Raw genomic sequence first — 15268 nt, 5'->3', positions numbered from 1 at the left:
AGGAGCTTAGAGACACGGGCAAACTGGCAGCAAGCACATAAAAAACTGGGCAGATGAAGAAGTAACAGAGAGTTTCGCCACAACAACAAATTTTCGCTCCATCTTCTGATACATTTTTCTGGTAGAACTTTAACCACACAACCACTTAATATCTGGTCTTATATGTTCTAGAAAGAGTAATTTTGAGCTTACCTGCAGTTTGAGTTCTTTTCTGGTACACACGGATCTCTTTCGCATTGTCAAGTCTAGCAAGAGCCTGAACATCACTGCCATTGTATCTGTTTATTCGTAAAATGCTGAGGTTATCTGAATTAACTGTATACAAATAGTTTTCAAATACTGCCAAGCCACACAAATGCCTAATCTGGAAAAGAAAAAAAAAAAAGTTTTAATTATTTTAGCTCATTATTTGAGGCATATCTGAGATTTATAAACATCAAACATTACTGTGAATTGTACACGATAAACTGTACAAAAGGTTTTCTGAATATGTCAGGAAATATTTGTAGATTATAAACACAAACTACACTACAAGTAGAATTCACATTCATGTAGACTAAGTTTATAATTGGAAAAGCTTTGCACAAGAAAGGCAGAAAATTAAAATTATCTAGCAATCCCGATGAATTTACTCTTACAAGTCCCCCATTTCTGTCTCTTAAATTAAAAATGCCTGCATACTTTAGGTTCAACAGCTTCTTTTAGTATTAACTAGTGTTCATTAACTAAGGTAAATTAACTACTATTAACTAGCATTAACTAATAAATGTGATAAACTTAGTTTTAAAACAGAGTTTATGGGTGTAATTGACCCATTTTTGAAATTATAATCAAATCAAGGCAAATAATGCAAGATATACCAGCTGAATATTTTCTTAAGTGAATACATAAGAAATAAACAAATTCCCTCAGCTATTTTTGTGTTCCTTTTGTGTTGGTGTCTTTGAATAAGCTTTTTTTCTCAAAAAGTGAATTCTAAAATTGTATTTATCTGTGTTGTGTCTGGGCACGTTGATTAAAAATTACCTAATATTAGTTAGTTGGACAATCACAGCTCAGATATGACTTGTTCAATAACCTAGAGGTTGTTCTTGATTTATAGATTTAAATAATGTAAAATGTCTCATTGGTAATTTTGAAAGCCAAACAAATTAAAGAGAATTTGTTGGCAGATGTTCAGATATTCATAAGATGAATATGTTACTACTTTAATCAATAAATTGCTCACCACAAAGTATTTACTTAGCTCATTCACTCACAAATTCAGAGATACATCACCAAAAAAACAACCCAAAAAACTCCACCCATCAGGCATCAAAATTTCCATCCATTCTAGAAATTACCACCCCAGTTGGTCAAATCTCGCGATTGTTTTCTGTCCTTACCCAGAAAAAGAAATAATAATTGAGATCAAAGAAAGTGCTTGATTAAGATCCAACAGAAATTCAAACCAATTATAGTAAGATGGAAAACAGCCTTGAAAATAGCGATGCATCTGTACCAAATTGCAGAATTCTCCTCTGAATTATAATCCTTTCTTCCCTATTTCCCCTTGCACTCAGTTTAAGTCTTTCTAATTTAACTCCCATGGGAGCTTTTTTATATTGACTCCATTAAAACTATGTGACTCTTTTTCCAGTGCATTTTATAATGACCTAATTATTTGTATTTGATTTATGCATTTGTTGTTTTTTTTACATCTCAGGAAGCTTTCCAGATATCTCACACATGAGTGGAAACGTTGCTTGCTACACGGAATAGCTCCAGGTTCTCAGTCATAGAAGCCAGTATCACTTGGAAAGCATATCTTTTGGTGTACAATTGCTTGTACTTACAAACTTTATTCCCTAAAATTTCTTGTCGGTAGTTTTCTTGTCTGCTGTTTCCTTGGACTCACGAGGAGTAACTTGGAGAAAGAGTCATTCTCAATCACGGCAAAGCAGCACAAAACCTCATGAAATTACCAGTCTTTCATTTGAGTGGAAAGCCTTTTGTGACAGCAGTGACCAATTGAGAGGCAAGCTTTTTAACACCCTTCACCCTTATTAAAAGACATAGATCTCATTCTCCTTTCTTAGCTAGCTTAGAGAAGAAACAATCCCTTTGGACTTGATAAAGTATACTCATTTGATTGAAATTTCAGCGAGAAAGAACAAGTATCTTTGCTATGACACCAGTACAACTCTGTTACAAGCCTGTAGAAGTATTTGCTAGTTGGCTCTGAAAATTAGTTCCCTTTTTAAAGTATCTATTCCAAAATGTTAACTTAAAAAAACCTACAACCCTGTTATTCCAGAACTGGCTAAGGATTGGGAGTAATTTGGTAAAAAGTAAGAAAGGGTTTGGTGTTTAGCCAGGTGACCTAGACCCCTTTGTGTCATACTTTCCGCCTATTTTTAGAGGACAGTTATTCTAATCAGTTGTCTCTTGGCAAACTGTGATTACTTGGAAGGAAAGAATGGCAGCAGAAAAGGCAAAGTGTTTATTCTGTTTGCATGTTTTTTTACATGCCCTGATTAACCTCACAAAGAAGCAGATGTAAACATGGTACCCACTCCAGCTCTAGGAGTCCAAGCAGGAACCGGGACAGTTTGGTCTTTGCTAATTTCCCCTGGATTTACAGAAATCTCACAACTGCCAGGGAATTCCTCCTTTCCTTGCTACCTACTACCCCATTCTCTAAGGTGAAATACTCCTGTTCAAAAACTCATACAGTGTCATTGGGTATATGACTCTGAACATCTGGATCAGTTGGAAAAAAAAAAAACATCATTGCCATCAACACAATAAGATTTAAGGGCATCCAGATTAGTCTTCTTGGGTGAGTGGCTTTTGCTATTCTATTTCTTTCATGTTAATCTCTCCCTCCTGAAGGGGTAAGGACATCTTGTCATTAACGATTTATTTCCCAGCACCCTTCCATCACCCCATATTTTCCCTCCTGAAGTCTTTTACAATGGGGAGTGTGACTTATATTGTGAATTGTTAACAAGACACATTCATGGAAGCATGTCCACAGGTTGCAAAATCAGCTAAATTGCAAAAAATACAAAACATGCAGATTGGTCTTTTGACATCTAAAACATACACAACTAAAGAGAAAAAAACCCCACTTCTTAAATTCCTGTAGGTAATAGCATTACATATGTTTATTTATTGATATATTTACTTTTTACTAATTTGCAAATAAATACCTACTTGTCTGCCTTTAATTATCGTGTGCCTCCTTCTCCCTTGATAGTCAACAACTTCCACACTGTCCAGATATATGTCAACCCAGTACACATATTTATTGATGAGGTCTAGTGCAAGAGCAGTAGGCTGTTCAATTTTGGAGTCGACTATCCACGTCCTGTTCATTCCATCCATGTCACATCTTTCCACCTTGGCAGCATTCCCGTAGTCTGTAAAGAAAAGCTTTCTGTTGAAAGAAAATAAGATGTTGTAAGTTTTAAAGGGTGTGAACAGAGTGCAAAGCTCCTGGTGGCTCTGGAAAAAGGAAGTTTTTCTTCTTTGTCATTACAACGTCCCATATACCCCATATTGATAATCATATAATTACTCAAAAAATTCACCGTGTCTTCCAACAAATTCATAATTACACAGAGTTACCTTTCAAATGGAATGTGCAGAAGTTCTACATGCATTTCCTTCCACAACAGACACACCCTGTAATACTTTCAATTACAATCTGAAGTATATTTTTCACCATTATTTGTAAAAAATGCCAAGGAGGTTACAAATAACAGTGGCAAAACCACAAAGCACTCACATGGTTTGGAAAACAATTCCTTGCATATGAGGTATAACAAATACAGTGATCCACGCTCTCAGGATTTTGAAAATGTATTTTTAAGGGAGATGCTTGAGTCTGTAAAGCATTCATATCCAGCACTGGAATGGTGTTCAGGCTTTAAAATGTTTCCCCAAATCCAGTGAGTCATTCCATCGAAGAAAAATGTGAAACTATCAAAGAGTTTAAATTGCTACTAAAGCTTCCTAACCCAATACTTGATTAGCATTCACTGGGTTTAGTACATGCAAATCAATTTTGATTAACCTGACAATATTTTAACAAGATTACCTATTTGTGAGAACAAATTACACTTGCAAGCTAGGACCACCTTGCCATGACTTTAACACACTGTAAAGAATAATCTGATTCCAGGCTGAATGTCACTAAAACTACTGCAAGAATCAGGATTTCATTTTCCAAATGAAGTGAATTATCTCCTAGTTATTAACACTAATGGGAATAACATTGGATCAACTGTATATAAACCCTGAGATATCTTTATGGTAAAGAGCATTAATTTAGAGCCTTGTAACCTCTCATCAAAAGTCAGCACTGTAACATGTTTTAGGTGGGAAAGAATACCTTTGCTGAACAGCCAAATGAAACCCATATCCTTTATTTTTGCCATGAATACGTTTTATATGCAACTAAAATGTTTCAAGTGCAAAATCTGTGAATTAAAAAACCTATTAAAAGTATTAAAGGCAGGGAAACATCTATAGTCTGTGTACAGCAGCTGTCAAATGCCAAAATGAATTGATCTCAGAATCATAAAATAGGGCTGGAGGAGAATTGGAAAGGTCATGCAGTCCACCACCAGGCCACAAAGCAGAATAAACTTTACCTATAACATTCCTGAGGGATAACTCCATTACTGACAGGGATTTCTATTTATCAAAATAATCCCAAATGCCTGTCTTGTCCTTCATTATCATTCTGCATCCCAGCTGTACTTTAAAAATACTTTTAAAAACACACACTAAACATTCACATCTATTTAAATAAAAATGTCCATAGTAAAGAATATGTGCAAAGCAAAAATCATGACTGCAAAGCAAATGTTAAATTTGGAATGAAAACACCAAAAAACCTGTGTGTGTACAGAAGCATATACACTTATTTATGTATGTATGCATTTCATCAGCAGGGACAAGGCCAACACCAAATACATTGAAAATAAGTTGTTAAAATATTAGATGTACTCCAGTCTGCAATCTGTACTTCTGGGGATTTAATTTAAGTTATTTAATGGAACTTTGTATCTCAGGGTTAAATAATTCAAATAAGGCTCATTTGGCAGTCATAGAACCAAATGGGTTTGCTCTGATCAGGCACACACACACACAGAGATAAAAAAACACACATATGGATATACAAATACACATCCATAAAAAAACCCAGCAGTTACAAAGGCCTGAGGTTTGACTTCAGACTGACTCCTTATTGCTTAGTGCTCAGAGTTTCTTATTAAAGACTTAACATTTCTATGGACTAAAATACAAGTCAGAAATAACACTCATTTGCCTTTTACAACGAGATTATCTTTTCAGATCAGACAAGAAATACAATTTTTGTATGTTAATAACAAATAGATCCAGTTAAGAATATCTAATTTAAGAAACTCCTCCACGTTTCTGGGATGGGGACCATGTCTTTATTTTCTAAATATCTGTTTTATATTAGCATTATTTGTGGTTAGGAAGTAGCATGACTTCATGTATGACATGCCTTTTATTCTAAAAATTGTTATTCTTCTCCTGGAGAGTGAAAACAATAAAACTTTATAATTAAATGAAGAGGTAAGAGACAGAACAAGAAAGTAGTTGCCTTTCTGCTACTGTATGATCAAAGTGTTCTGAAAATTAAATTGAGAAAATTAAAAGCTTTACTGTCTAATCTTGAAAAGTAATTCTGTGTTTAAAGACTAATGCAGATTTTTAGAATGAGGTTTAAACCAGAATTGCATTTCTAACACATGAAGTGGACCCACAATTACGCTGTAGTCCCTTTGCCTCGGGAGCTCTCAAGGATGCACTGTACCAGTATTTATGTCAGCTCAAGGTTAATTTTTATGCTCACAAATGATGCTGGATTTGCCTCTTCATTTTCAGCAGAGGGCACTGAAATCTTTTATCCATTCACAGAGGAATTTCAGGAGGAACTGACCATGTGCACGTCCCTGTGCAGCCCAAGCACCGTGCACTCCTACTGACCTTGAGTGATGGGCTCTGACAGGGTCAGGGAGAGCTGTGTTCATTACAACCTTAATTTCCTGAAACTGCCAATGAGGAAGCTAATTGAGGCTGCTATAACAGTAAAAATTTTGGCTCTAAATTGAATTTTATGAAGGCGTGTTATCTTTTGAAAGCTATAGACTTCTTCATGCGTGGAAATTCTGAATATTCTTCAAGCTCTTTGACACTGCACAGACCCCATGTTCTGCCTGTAGTTAATCAACATCTTCTTCATCAAGTCCCGGTGCTTTGCAGGCATCCTATGCTACTCCTTTTTCAAACTTTTTAAATTCATAAAAGTATTTAGCTCTTTTGACTCTTCCAGAACGGTTTCATTGTTGTTCCAGCAGTAAGGAATCTAAATTTATTAATTAACGATGATACCTTCTAGGCTAAATTACACCTACAGATTTCTGCAGCACACTTATTTGGCTTAAACAGTTATTTTTACCTGTCTTCCCCTCCAGAGCTATTTCTAGATGGCAATCAAATTCTTTCACTCTCTACCTTGCAGCTAGGGATAGCAAGGAAAGGCAGTCATTCTCATCTCATAAGACATTCTCTTTATGCTGCCCTTCTGTGCAGTTATCTCAGTTTTAGGTCAGTTATTGAACAAGAGTGGTCAGCACTGGGTGCCCTGCTCCAAATTGGAGCTCACCTGTGCCTGCACAGTGGAACAGCAACTTCCCTGCCTCAGCTGGAGATTCAGCCATCACTGGATGACATTTGCTATTTTCACAGCTCTGTTACACTGCTGATTTACTCTCATCCTCACCACCAGCTATTACACACACCCTTCTCCTTCTGCTGATTTCCCAGGGTTCAGATGACTTTCTCCAGCCTATGAAATATAATCTATTTCATAACTTAAAAACAGCCTTAGAAAGTTATGGTTGGAGGTTTCCCAAAGAGTTTGGTTTCAACTAGGAATACACAGGGACTATTCCCTCCACATCTGAGCAATGACAACTCTTTAACATTTTAAAATATCCTGCCTGGCAAGCCCACTGGCTAAAAAATAGCAATAAAGTCATGTTACCAAATAACACTAATTCCAGAGGAGAAGAACACTGTCATGAGACAAAAGTGACTGTGAACTTCCCATCCCTGCTCTCATACCACTGGTCACAGATTCATCTTTTCTTCATTATCAAGCCCCAAAAACATGTAAGGAGAGCCTCAAAAGGCATGCTATATTTTCCTGACAGAGACATCTGTCCTTAAAGGAAAAATCCTTTCAGACCCAGTTGTTACAGTCTTAGTTCAGCTGCCAACCCCCTTATCACCACTGGCTTTGTTCAGAAACGTCTCTCTTGTCACTTCCTTTCATTTTCCAAACTTTCAGTCACCACATTCATAACCCACCTATTTAATTAGCTGAGAAAGAAATGTTTTCCCTGTAAAGCTACATTTGGGCACGTGCATGAATGAAAACTCTATATTTCTAATGTACTTTAGATGCCAAACACTGCATAGCACAATCAGAGTTTAGGGGGGGAAAAATTCCCAATTCTACAGCTCTTTGCTAAAAAAAATTCCAACACCCTTGTATGGAACAATAAGGTAGCATGATGTAGTTTTTGATTTTTTCATGACACACAACTGTGCTTCACAGTTGAGTGTATTCATGTGCCATTATTATTATTTTTTATTCTTTATTTCCCTCCTCAGTCTCTCATTACTCTTTATAAGAGGGAAAAGACACTCAGAGTGGGAACTGATGGGGCAGAGTTAGAAGTGAATAATGACAGAGAGCTTGGCAGTTCACAGGGCAGAGTGAACAGCAGTGCAGTTTTATAGGAGGTAAATTAGTAAAATACCTATAGAAAAAAGGATCTTTATGAGGCAAAGTTACTGCTGTGAACCAGACATATCTAAAATAAAGCAAAATAATTGCTAACATACCAAAACAGGAGCTAAGAGTAGAAAGGACAAGATTAAATTTTCAAAAATTACACTGAAAGGATGATTTTCAAGACAAAAGGCTGCTAGAGGTAATTCGTTGATCTTGCAAATGAGCAAGTGACAAAAAGTAAGAGGTTTTTTTTCTAATTTAAGAGAGTGATTGTGTTGTGGGAAAAAACTCTGAATTGGATTTAAGAGGAATGGTGTGCAATTTAATGGGTTTAAAACATCATTGGCATTGAGTGGCACCAGACAGATATACTGTAGGACAAATAGGATAACTAAATCTATTGGTACTGTGGTGAACAAGAAGCCTTCTTCTTCAGAGGAGGTGATCAAAACACCCAATTCAAAGGACTGTGTGAAAACATTTGTGGGGCTTTCTGCTTGTAAATTCCAGCTTGTGGTATCGAGTGATCTACTTAACTGGATTCTCAGAAGGGAACTGCCTGTATCTGATTTCTACCGCATTTAATAACAATAAATAGGATTTCATTTAACTTACATTAAATTCAATTAATAATATGCTTTATAGCATGGTCCAGGACCATTTTCCCCTCTGTTGATATTAAGTGTGACTTCTGGGTTCAGTAATTTTCTTTTTCATCCACATCTAAAGCAGAAGAAATCAGCTGCTCTCAGAGTCAGCCCATTTTTGGTAGTAAATGAGCCCTGTTCCTTAACGTCCCAGACAGATCTTAGATACTTAAAGAGCACTATTGGCTAACATACACACATTGAAAGCAATTATCAGGTTTGAGGCAAAGGGATATTTCTCCTCAGGGCAGGAACACAAATACCATTGGATCTGGGTATTTGGGTTACTCCTTCCTTTTCCCAGCAAAACGAAGCATCCACCACCTTGAGCATAATTTCCCCTGGCAAACCCACACTATTTTAGGGGGGGGTTAGAAACTAGAAGGCTCTCCAGCAAGGTGCAGTAATTCTTTGTAACTGAAACAGGGAGGAAACACTGGGTGGATGTTTTTGAGCTGCATAGGAGTGAAATTCTATTAAAGCTCCGCCGTGATTTCTGCAGCGTAAGGCAGGACATGTTCCAACCGTTCCCAGTATTTTGGAAATCTAGCAGTGAGTAAAATAATAATGGTTTCCTCTCATAGAGAGTTGCAGATTTAGTGCCATGCAGGAAAGCAGCAGAGGGCTGAGCTGCAGACAAAAGTAAAGCCCAGTCAGACAAGTCATTCTCACCAGGCAGAGCCAAGCTCCACTCACTGCTTGTGGCACAACAGGCACAGTCAGCAAAAGCTCAGCCCAAGTGCCTTAGGGGGGACATTTGTAATGAAATACCCTTCTCTTTACAGGGAAATCACCAGTTCAAACAAAGGTTTCCTTGTTTGCAGCAAAGGGGATGGTAGCAAGAGCAGAAAATGCGGAAAGTAGCTGTGAATTTGGGGATGGATTATAAACAGAGCCAATGTGGTTCACTGCTGAAGTAGCTACAAATTGTCATTAGTCTTTTTTTCCTACTAAAACTGTCCATCTATAGAATTATGGCTGGTATATTCCTAAATTGGTTTCCCATCAACAGGACTCCCCAATACAATTTCTTCATAGACACAGAAATACGAATTTTCAGAGGTGTTATAAAGTGACTGTAATTTGATAATTCAGGACTGTGATTTATTACAGTCTTATGACTATACCCTGTTGTTACTTTCTTTCAAAAAAAAAAAAAAATCCCTGCCTATTATTTTTCAAGTTTGATCCTTTCTGTTTTTGAGAGGATAAAAGCCTTCACTTTCTTTTGTCTTAAGAGAGTCAATCAAATGTACATAAAGTTTGAAACTTCACAGTAAAACCTTAAAAGATTTTATCTCCTCCCTTTGCCACCCACAAATGCTTTCTCTGCAGGGAGAGAAATGCAGATGCCTCTCCAGTGCACCCATCTACCACCTCTGGATGGTGCAGGAATTATGTAGGATAGTAAGATATACTGCAATTTTCTCACACAAACTATACTTCTTCACGAATATTTAGTAAACCCATATTAACCCTACCACATTCTCTTTCTTGCTCCGTTTATAAATAGGTGTGACTGTCAGGATAGGCTAAAAAAATGCACATCTGGAATATAATAGCAATCAAACACACAGATAAATGAAAATTCAATATATCAGTTTCAGAAATATAAAAAAAGGTTGTCTTACACTTGTGCTCATCACAGTAGTTGTCTGTGTTTTTCTCCTATCAACAGCAAGACTATAGCAACTCTTAAAAAACTTCCTCCCTTAGCATATATCAAATTTATACTTGCTTAACCTGCTTTCTCTCTAAATAAAATTTAATTTCTTTTCATTAAAATCATGCAATTATCTTGAGTAATTTTGTGCACAAAGTAATTTTCTCAACAAAAGAATGTTGTCTGAATTTTGCAAATTTATTCCCAATATAAAATTTTAGTAAGTAAATAAAATATTAACTTTTCAGTCACTTTTTTTTTTTTTCATAACTATAGGCAAAGTTTTAATAACTGTCAGTTTGAAATAACATACACATTGCAGATGTATTCCTGGATTCATTAAGGTCCCTGAGCATTAGTATTTCATTTGTCAGATTATTGCTATTCATCTGAAAATGTAAGGACTCAGATTTGAATCAGATGCAGAAATCTGGAAGTAGATTTCTTTCAGACTGCAAGTTTATTTCCTCATTTTTTTACTGCAAGCTCATCAGTTAGAATAAGAATGAAGAAACATTGATTATTCCCATTTTATCACAAACCAGCTGTGCCAAACTGATGTGTTGATCCACTGAGAAAACTCATTTTAAAAAAACAAAGTGCCTTGTAACATGGTTTTACATCACCATTTAAGAAGACTTTTAATGTGGAATTCAAACAGTACCCAGAAGTCTCTATAATATTTTAAAGATAGCAGATAAAACCCCCAAAGTATTCAAGAGACTTTTAGTTAGTTATAAAATGTGTGTTTACATCCAGAACTTGTTGGATATACTTAAATCTGTAATTCTGAGTGTGGGGTCATCAGTCATGATGATGAATATAGTTCTTGGATTGTCTTGAATATTTATTTCTGAGAATTTGATGGTTAATTTCAACTGCTGTATATTTAATCAGATATACAACATGTGCTGAAATAATTTTGCTCCAGAAAATTAAAATACTGTTCCTTCATTGGCTACTCAGGGTCTGACATATACATTATCCCCCAAACTCAATTAGAGATATGTGTTTCTAATGCCATTTTTTTTTTGATTACTCTGCTTTGAATGATTTCTGGAGCAGCAAAGTGGTTCCACTTGACCTCTTATAACATTTATATGAACCCAAGTACATAGGAGAATACATATATTCATAGACTTATTTTCAAAGACTTCCTAAGTATTGTACTGAAGCCCTTTCACAGAGGAAAAAAAAATAAATGCATCACTTTTCCTGAAGCTATTTAATTTTCACAAGATGTTATATGCAGTCAGACTCTAGTGCTTCTTCCACTTAATAAATAACCTTTTCCTTTAGCTGAAAAGCAACAATATTAAAAATTACTTTTTAAAATGGGATTTTTTTTTTTTCCAGGGGAGAAGGAGGGAAATTTTCATTAATTGTTCAGTTATTGTAGGTGTGTGACTTCAGTCCTGGAGCCAAGTTCAGCCACAGAGCAAATCAGGAGGGCAGTAGCTGTAACTCATTGTTTAAAAATGACTGTCTAGACACAGGAGGCCATCATTTCCCAAACACAATCCCACTTCTTCAGTGGCTTTTCTTTCCCAGAGTTTGAGACATGGCCCTTTTCAACCCAGTTTGAGGAATGGCTGTTATATGGACCGTTTGGCACCGTGAAATGCAAAAAATGGACCCACTCAGTTTATCACAGATCTAAAATCGTGTTTTCTACACCACCGACATCGATCACAGAACAGAATGCTTTGTCCTCAACTACAGGATTTCTGTCAACCAACTTTTTCTATTTAGTGATAGGGAGTGAAAAAAAGGACAGCATGTTTGCAATATTCATTTATTTTAAATGTATTATTAATGTGCAAAATAAATTAAAACAGTTCTTGCACCTTGGTATTTGATGACCTATACCAGATTAAATGTCAGTAATAGCTGGCATTTGAGAACCTGTCTCATCCATCTTATACAGAAAATGCTACAATAATCATCATTATATAGGATTACATTAAATTAATCAAAAATCCACAGTTTGCATGTTTTAGGAATCTCAGGGCTCCTGCACAGGCAGGCCTGCAGAAAGGCTGGCATTACATTTGGACTAAAGATCCCAAAGGCTTCAGACCCTGAAAACTGAAGATTTAAAGTCATGATGAGTTAGCAGTCAACAACATGGATGGGGATTTTTTTCTTTCCAGCAAATTCACAGAAGAATATATCAGTGGCTATTAAATGCAATGATGGTTCAAACTCTGGAAATCACGATGCTGTACACTGCTGGAAGCTGACAGGTTTGCTGTGGGAACCACTACTGTATGATGGTTTATTCTTGCTTTCTCATATGAGTATTTCTTTATTCTATAGCTAAGAAAAGTCACATCAAGGATGCTGTGAGAAGGGACTGTGCTGGTGTGTTCCTCAATGCCCCTACTCTCAAAGCTCTTGGATTAGATTTAAGTCATTATTTAAAATCAGTGTCATCAAAGGTGAGGATGACGCTTGCAGGTTAAGGAATTATTCCAGTCTAATTGATGATTCCCGTTGTGAACAGCAGCAAGATGGTATTCAGGGCTCACCAAGAAAAAATGTATTTAACCAAGCTATAACAACCTCACAAAATGAAATAAAGACAAGATTCTCATCCAGCACTGCCACATTTCTGTTTAGAAATCTCCATTCTTTAATGTTGGGGGTTTTTTGGTATTGTGTTTTTCTGTTTTGTTTTGCGTGTGTGGGTTTTTTGTTTGTTTGTTTGTTTTGTGTGTGTGTGTTGTTTGGTTTGTTTTTTGTTTGATGTTTGGGGTTTTTTGGTAAGGTAATAAATTCTGAAGTGAATATTAGAACTTGTCCTACATCTTAAGTTTCTGATCATTTTCTGCCAGAGAGATTGGTTTGGATGATGCTGGTCCATGTCAGGCTCAGTAATGGCCCATCTTTATGCAGGACTGAGAGCCTCTAATCTCCCTGCTACAAATTCCTAAATAGAGCATTATTTAATGTCAGCAACAAATGAATTATTTGTTGCCATGACTCACCTTGGCATTTGACAGTAAGTGAGCAAAAAGAAGCAGTTCTGCTTTCCCATTCTGCCAACTTAACAAGTAATTTTCTCCCCAAAATCATACTTACAAATTGAATAAAATAAAAAAACCCAATACCAAAACAAAAGTCTTGTCTGAAACAAAGATCACAGAAAACAAATTACCAAGTTAATACAAAGAAAAAAGCAAAGCATGATTTATACAGAATTGTAATATTTGAAATTGGGTTGGAAGTATTGTATTTACATTAGTTTATATCTTCTGAGATCAAAGACTCTTTAAATCTTCATGATATTTTATCTCAAGGCCTTTCAAAAAATAACTCAATTTCAGTTAAGTGACAACAAAACTGTTTGCATTCCACCACAGAGAAAGCTCTTGTGTTTTTGCTGTTGTTGCTCTTTTCTCGATCTCTTAACCTTTAATTTGCAACAGCTAGTCCTAGTGGGAAGGCAGAATTATTCATAATAACACTACTAATTAGTATATAATCACTAGAACTAATATGGGGCTGCTAGAAAATTGTATATATACAGGATTTAAACCCTATGAATGCTGATTTGAAGCACAGTTACATAAACAACAGAAGGATTTCAATTTGACTCCCAAAGGTTCCACAACTGAGAGCCCATCAACCTGCCACATTACTTAATATATTTCTACTGTGGCAGAGAGGTTATACAAATAATGTAAAAAAAAAAAATAAATCCTGCTTTCTGCTCTAGTTAGCAACTATTGTCATAAACTTTTCCTCAAAGTTTTACTGAATGCCATGAAGAAGACAACAAAGTTTCTATATACATGGCAGTATTTAATAATAAGCAGATACTGAAAGGAGTATAACAGTAAATTAATGGGGGGTTTGTATTTTTATTCTCAGAATGATAAATATGCATCTATTTATTTATGTCAATTATAGGTTTGAAATTTGCCATTTCATTTGAGTGGATCATTCCACTAATCCTTATTTACTGAATTATCTGCCACTGTTTTCCCATGAAGTTTGTGTCATTTCCAGAACAGTGAAAACCTGGCATGACAAAGTACTTTATAGAAAAGCCATAATACACTCACTGTTACAGAATTGTGAACATAAGTAATGAATTAAATAAGAGACTGCAGGAAGCAACCTGGGAATTGTGGGATTAAAGAGGCTGCCAGCTGATCCAGAGGCACAGTATCCACTTCTGCTCCAAACATATCTTTTATGTAATTTTTTTTAAGTAATTGGTAAAATGTTTTAGCGTAAAATTATGCAATATCTTTGTTTACAGAAAATATGAAGGGATTAGCTGAAAGAAAACAAACCAAAAAGTAAAATAAAAACCAGACCTCTCTGTCTCCCCCAAACAACTCATAAAACAACCAGCCATGGGAAAATTTCACCAAGTTATGCAATAACAAAATAAATAATATTTCAGGGGAATAGTGGGCAAGATTCTATCTATCTATCTATCTACCTATCTATGGGCCTGCACTGGGCTGTACATGTTGCTGAGAAATGGAGACACCTGGTACCACCTCACCCCTTTGCAGTCTGAAAGGATCCCCTTCCTGGACTATCAAGCAAGAAATTTCACAAGGAATTTTGAAGCCAAGGCACAGATCTCCTTCCTGATCACTCTTTTGAAACACCAGAAAGATAGAGATGTATTAGCAGTACTGAGTCCTGAGCACAACAAGGAGAGAAATGTGAGGAATCTGTACACTCCAGTGACACCTGCATACACTACCTCAGTAATAATTTTTCAAATGCCAACCTACCCTGTGCAGAATTAGATGGGAAGACAATTTCTGAAAATGAGTAAATGGGAAAAAAAAATGAGGGAAGAATTGCAGAAAAATAAAATAAAAATATTTTTCTGGTCAAGAATAGGATTATACTAATGTGAAAAGTATTTAGGGTATGCCAGCATGAGCTGAGGCACTGAGAGCTGAGCCATCCACGCTACCTCACCTATTTTATCACCAATTCTCAGATAATTACAGAAGACAAAGAAGTAACAGATATGGCTGACGACATTAAAACTATATGAAAAATGGGATTTTAACATATTTGTGAGGCACACCACCCTGTGTCACAGGCATTTGGTCAGTTAAGTGTAGACTAAGTTACTTCTTCCTTGCTCCAAGTAGC

The 15268-nt window shown here is 36.0% G+C and overlaps 1 protein-coding gene across 6 annotated transcripts in view; it reads right to left on the bottom strand.

Moving 5' to 3' along the window:
* Positions 1-15268, bottom strand: part of LRP1B (LDL receptor related protein 1B) — a 671639-nt gene that overhangs the window by 246857 nt on the left and 409514 nt on the right. For all 6 annotated transcript variants that reach the window (XM_027900055.1, XM_027900058.1, XM_027900056.1 and 3 more), the window contains exons 7-8: positions 3199-3421; positions 193-364 (exon numbers count right to left, since the gene is read on the bottom strand). In XM_027900055.1, the coding sequence (XP_027755856.1) occupies positions 193-364; positions 3199-3421 (395 nt within the window). The remainder of the gene's footprint in view (positions 1-192; positions 365-3198; positions 3422-15268) is intronic.

The sequence above is a fragment of the Empidonax traillii genome, unplaced genomic scaffold (genome assembly GCF_003031625.1).
Source record: "Empidonax traillii isolate 1590-97213 ecotype Southwest subspecies unplaced genomic scaffold, ASM303162v1 scaffold702:size1046427, whole genome shotgun sequence".
Taxonomy (NCBI): Eukaryota; Metazoa; Chordata; class Aves; order Passeriformes; family Tyrannidae; genus Empidonax; species Empidonax traillii.
This window is presented reverse-complemented; position numbering and strand designations above follow the sequence as displayed.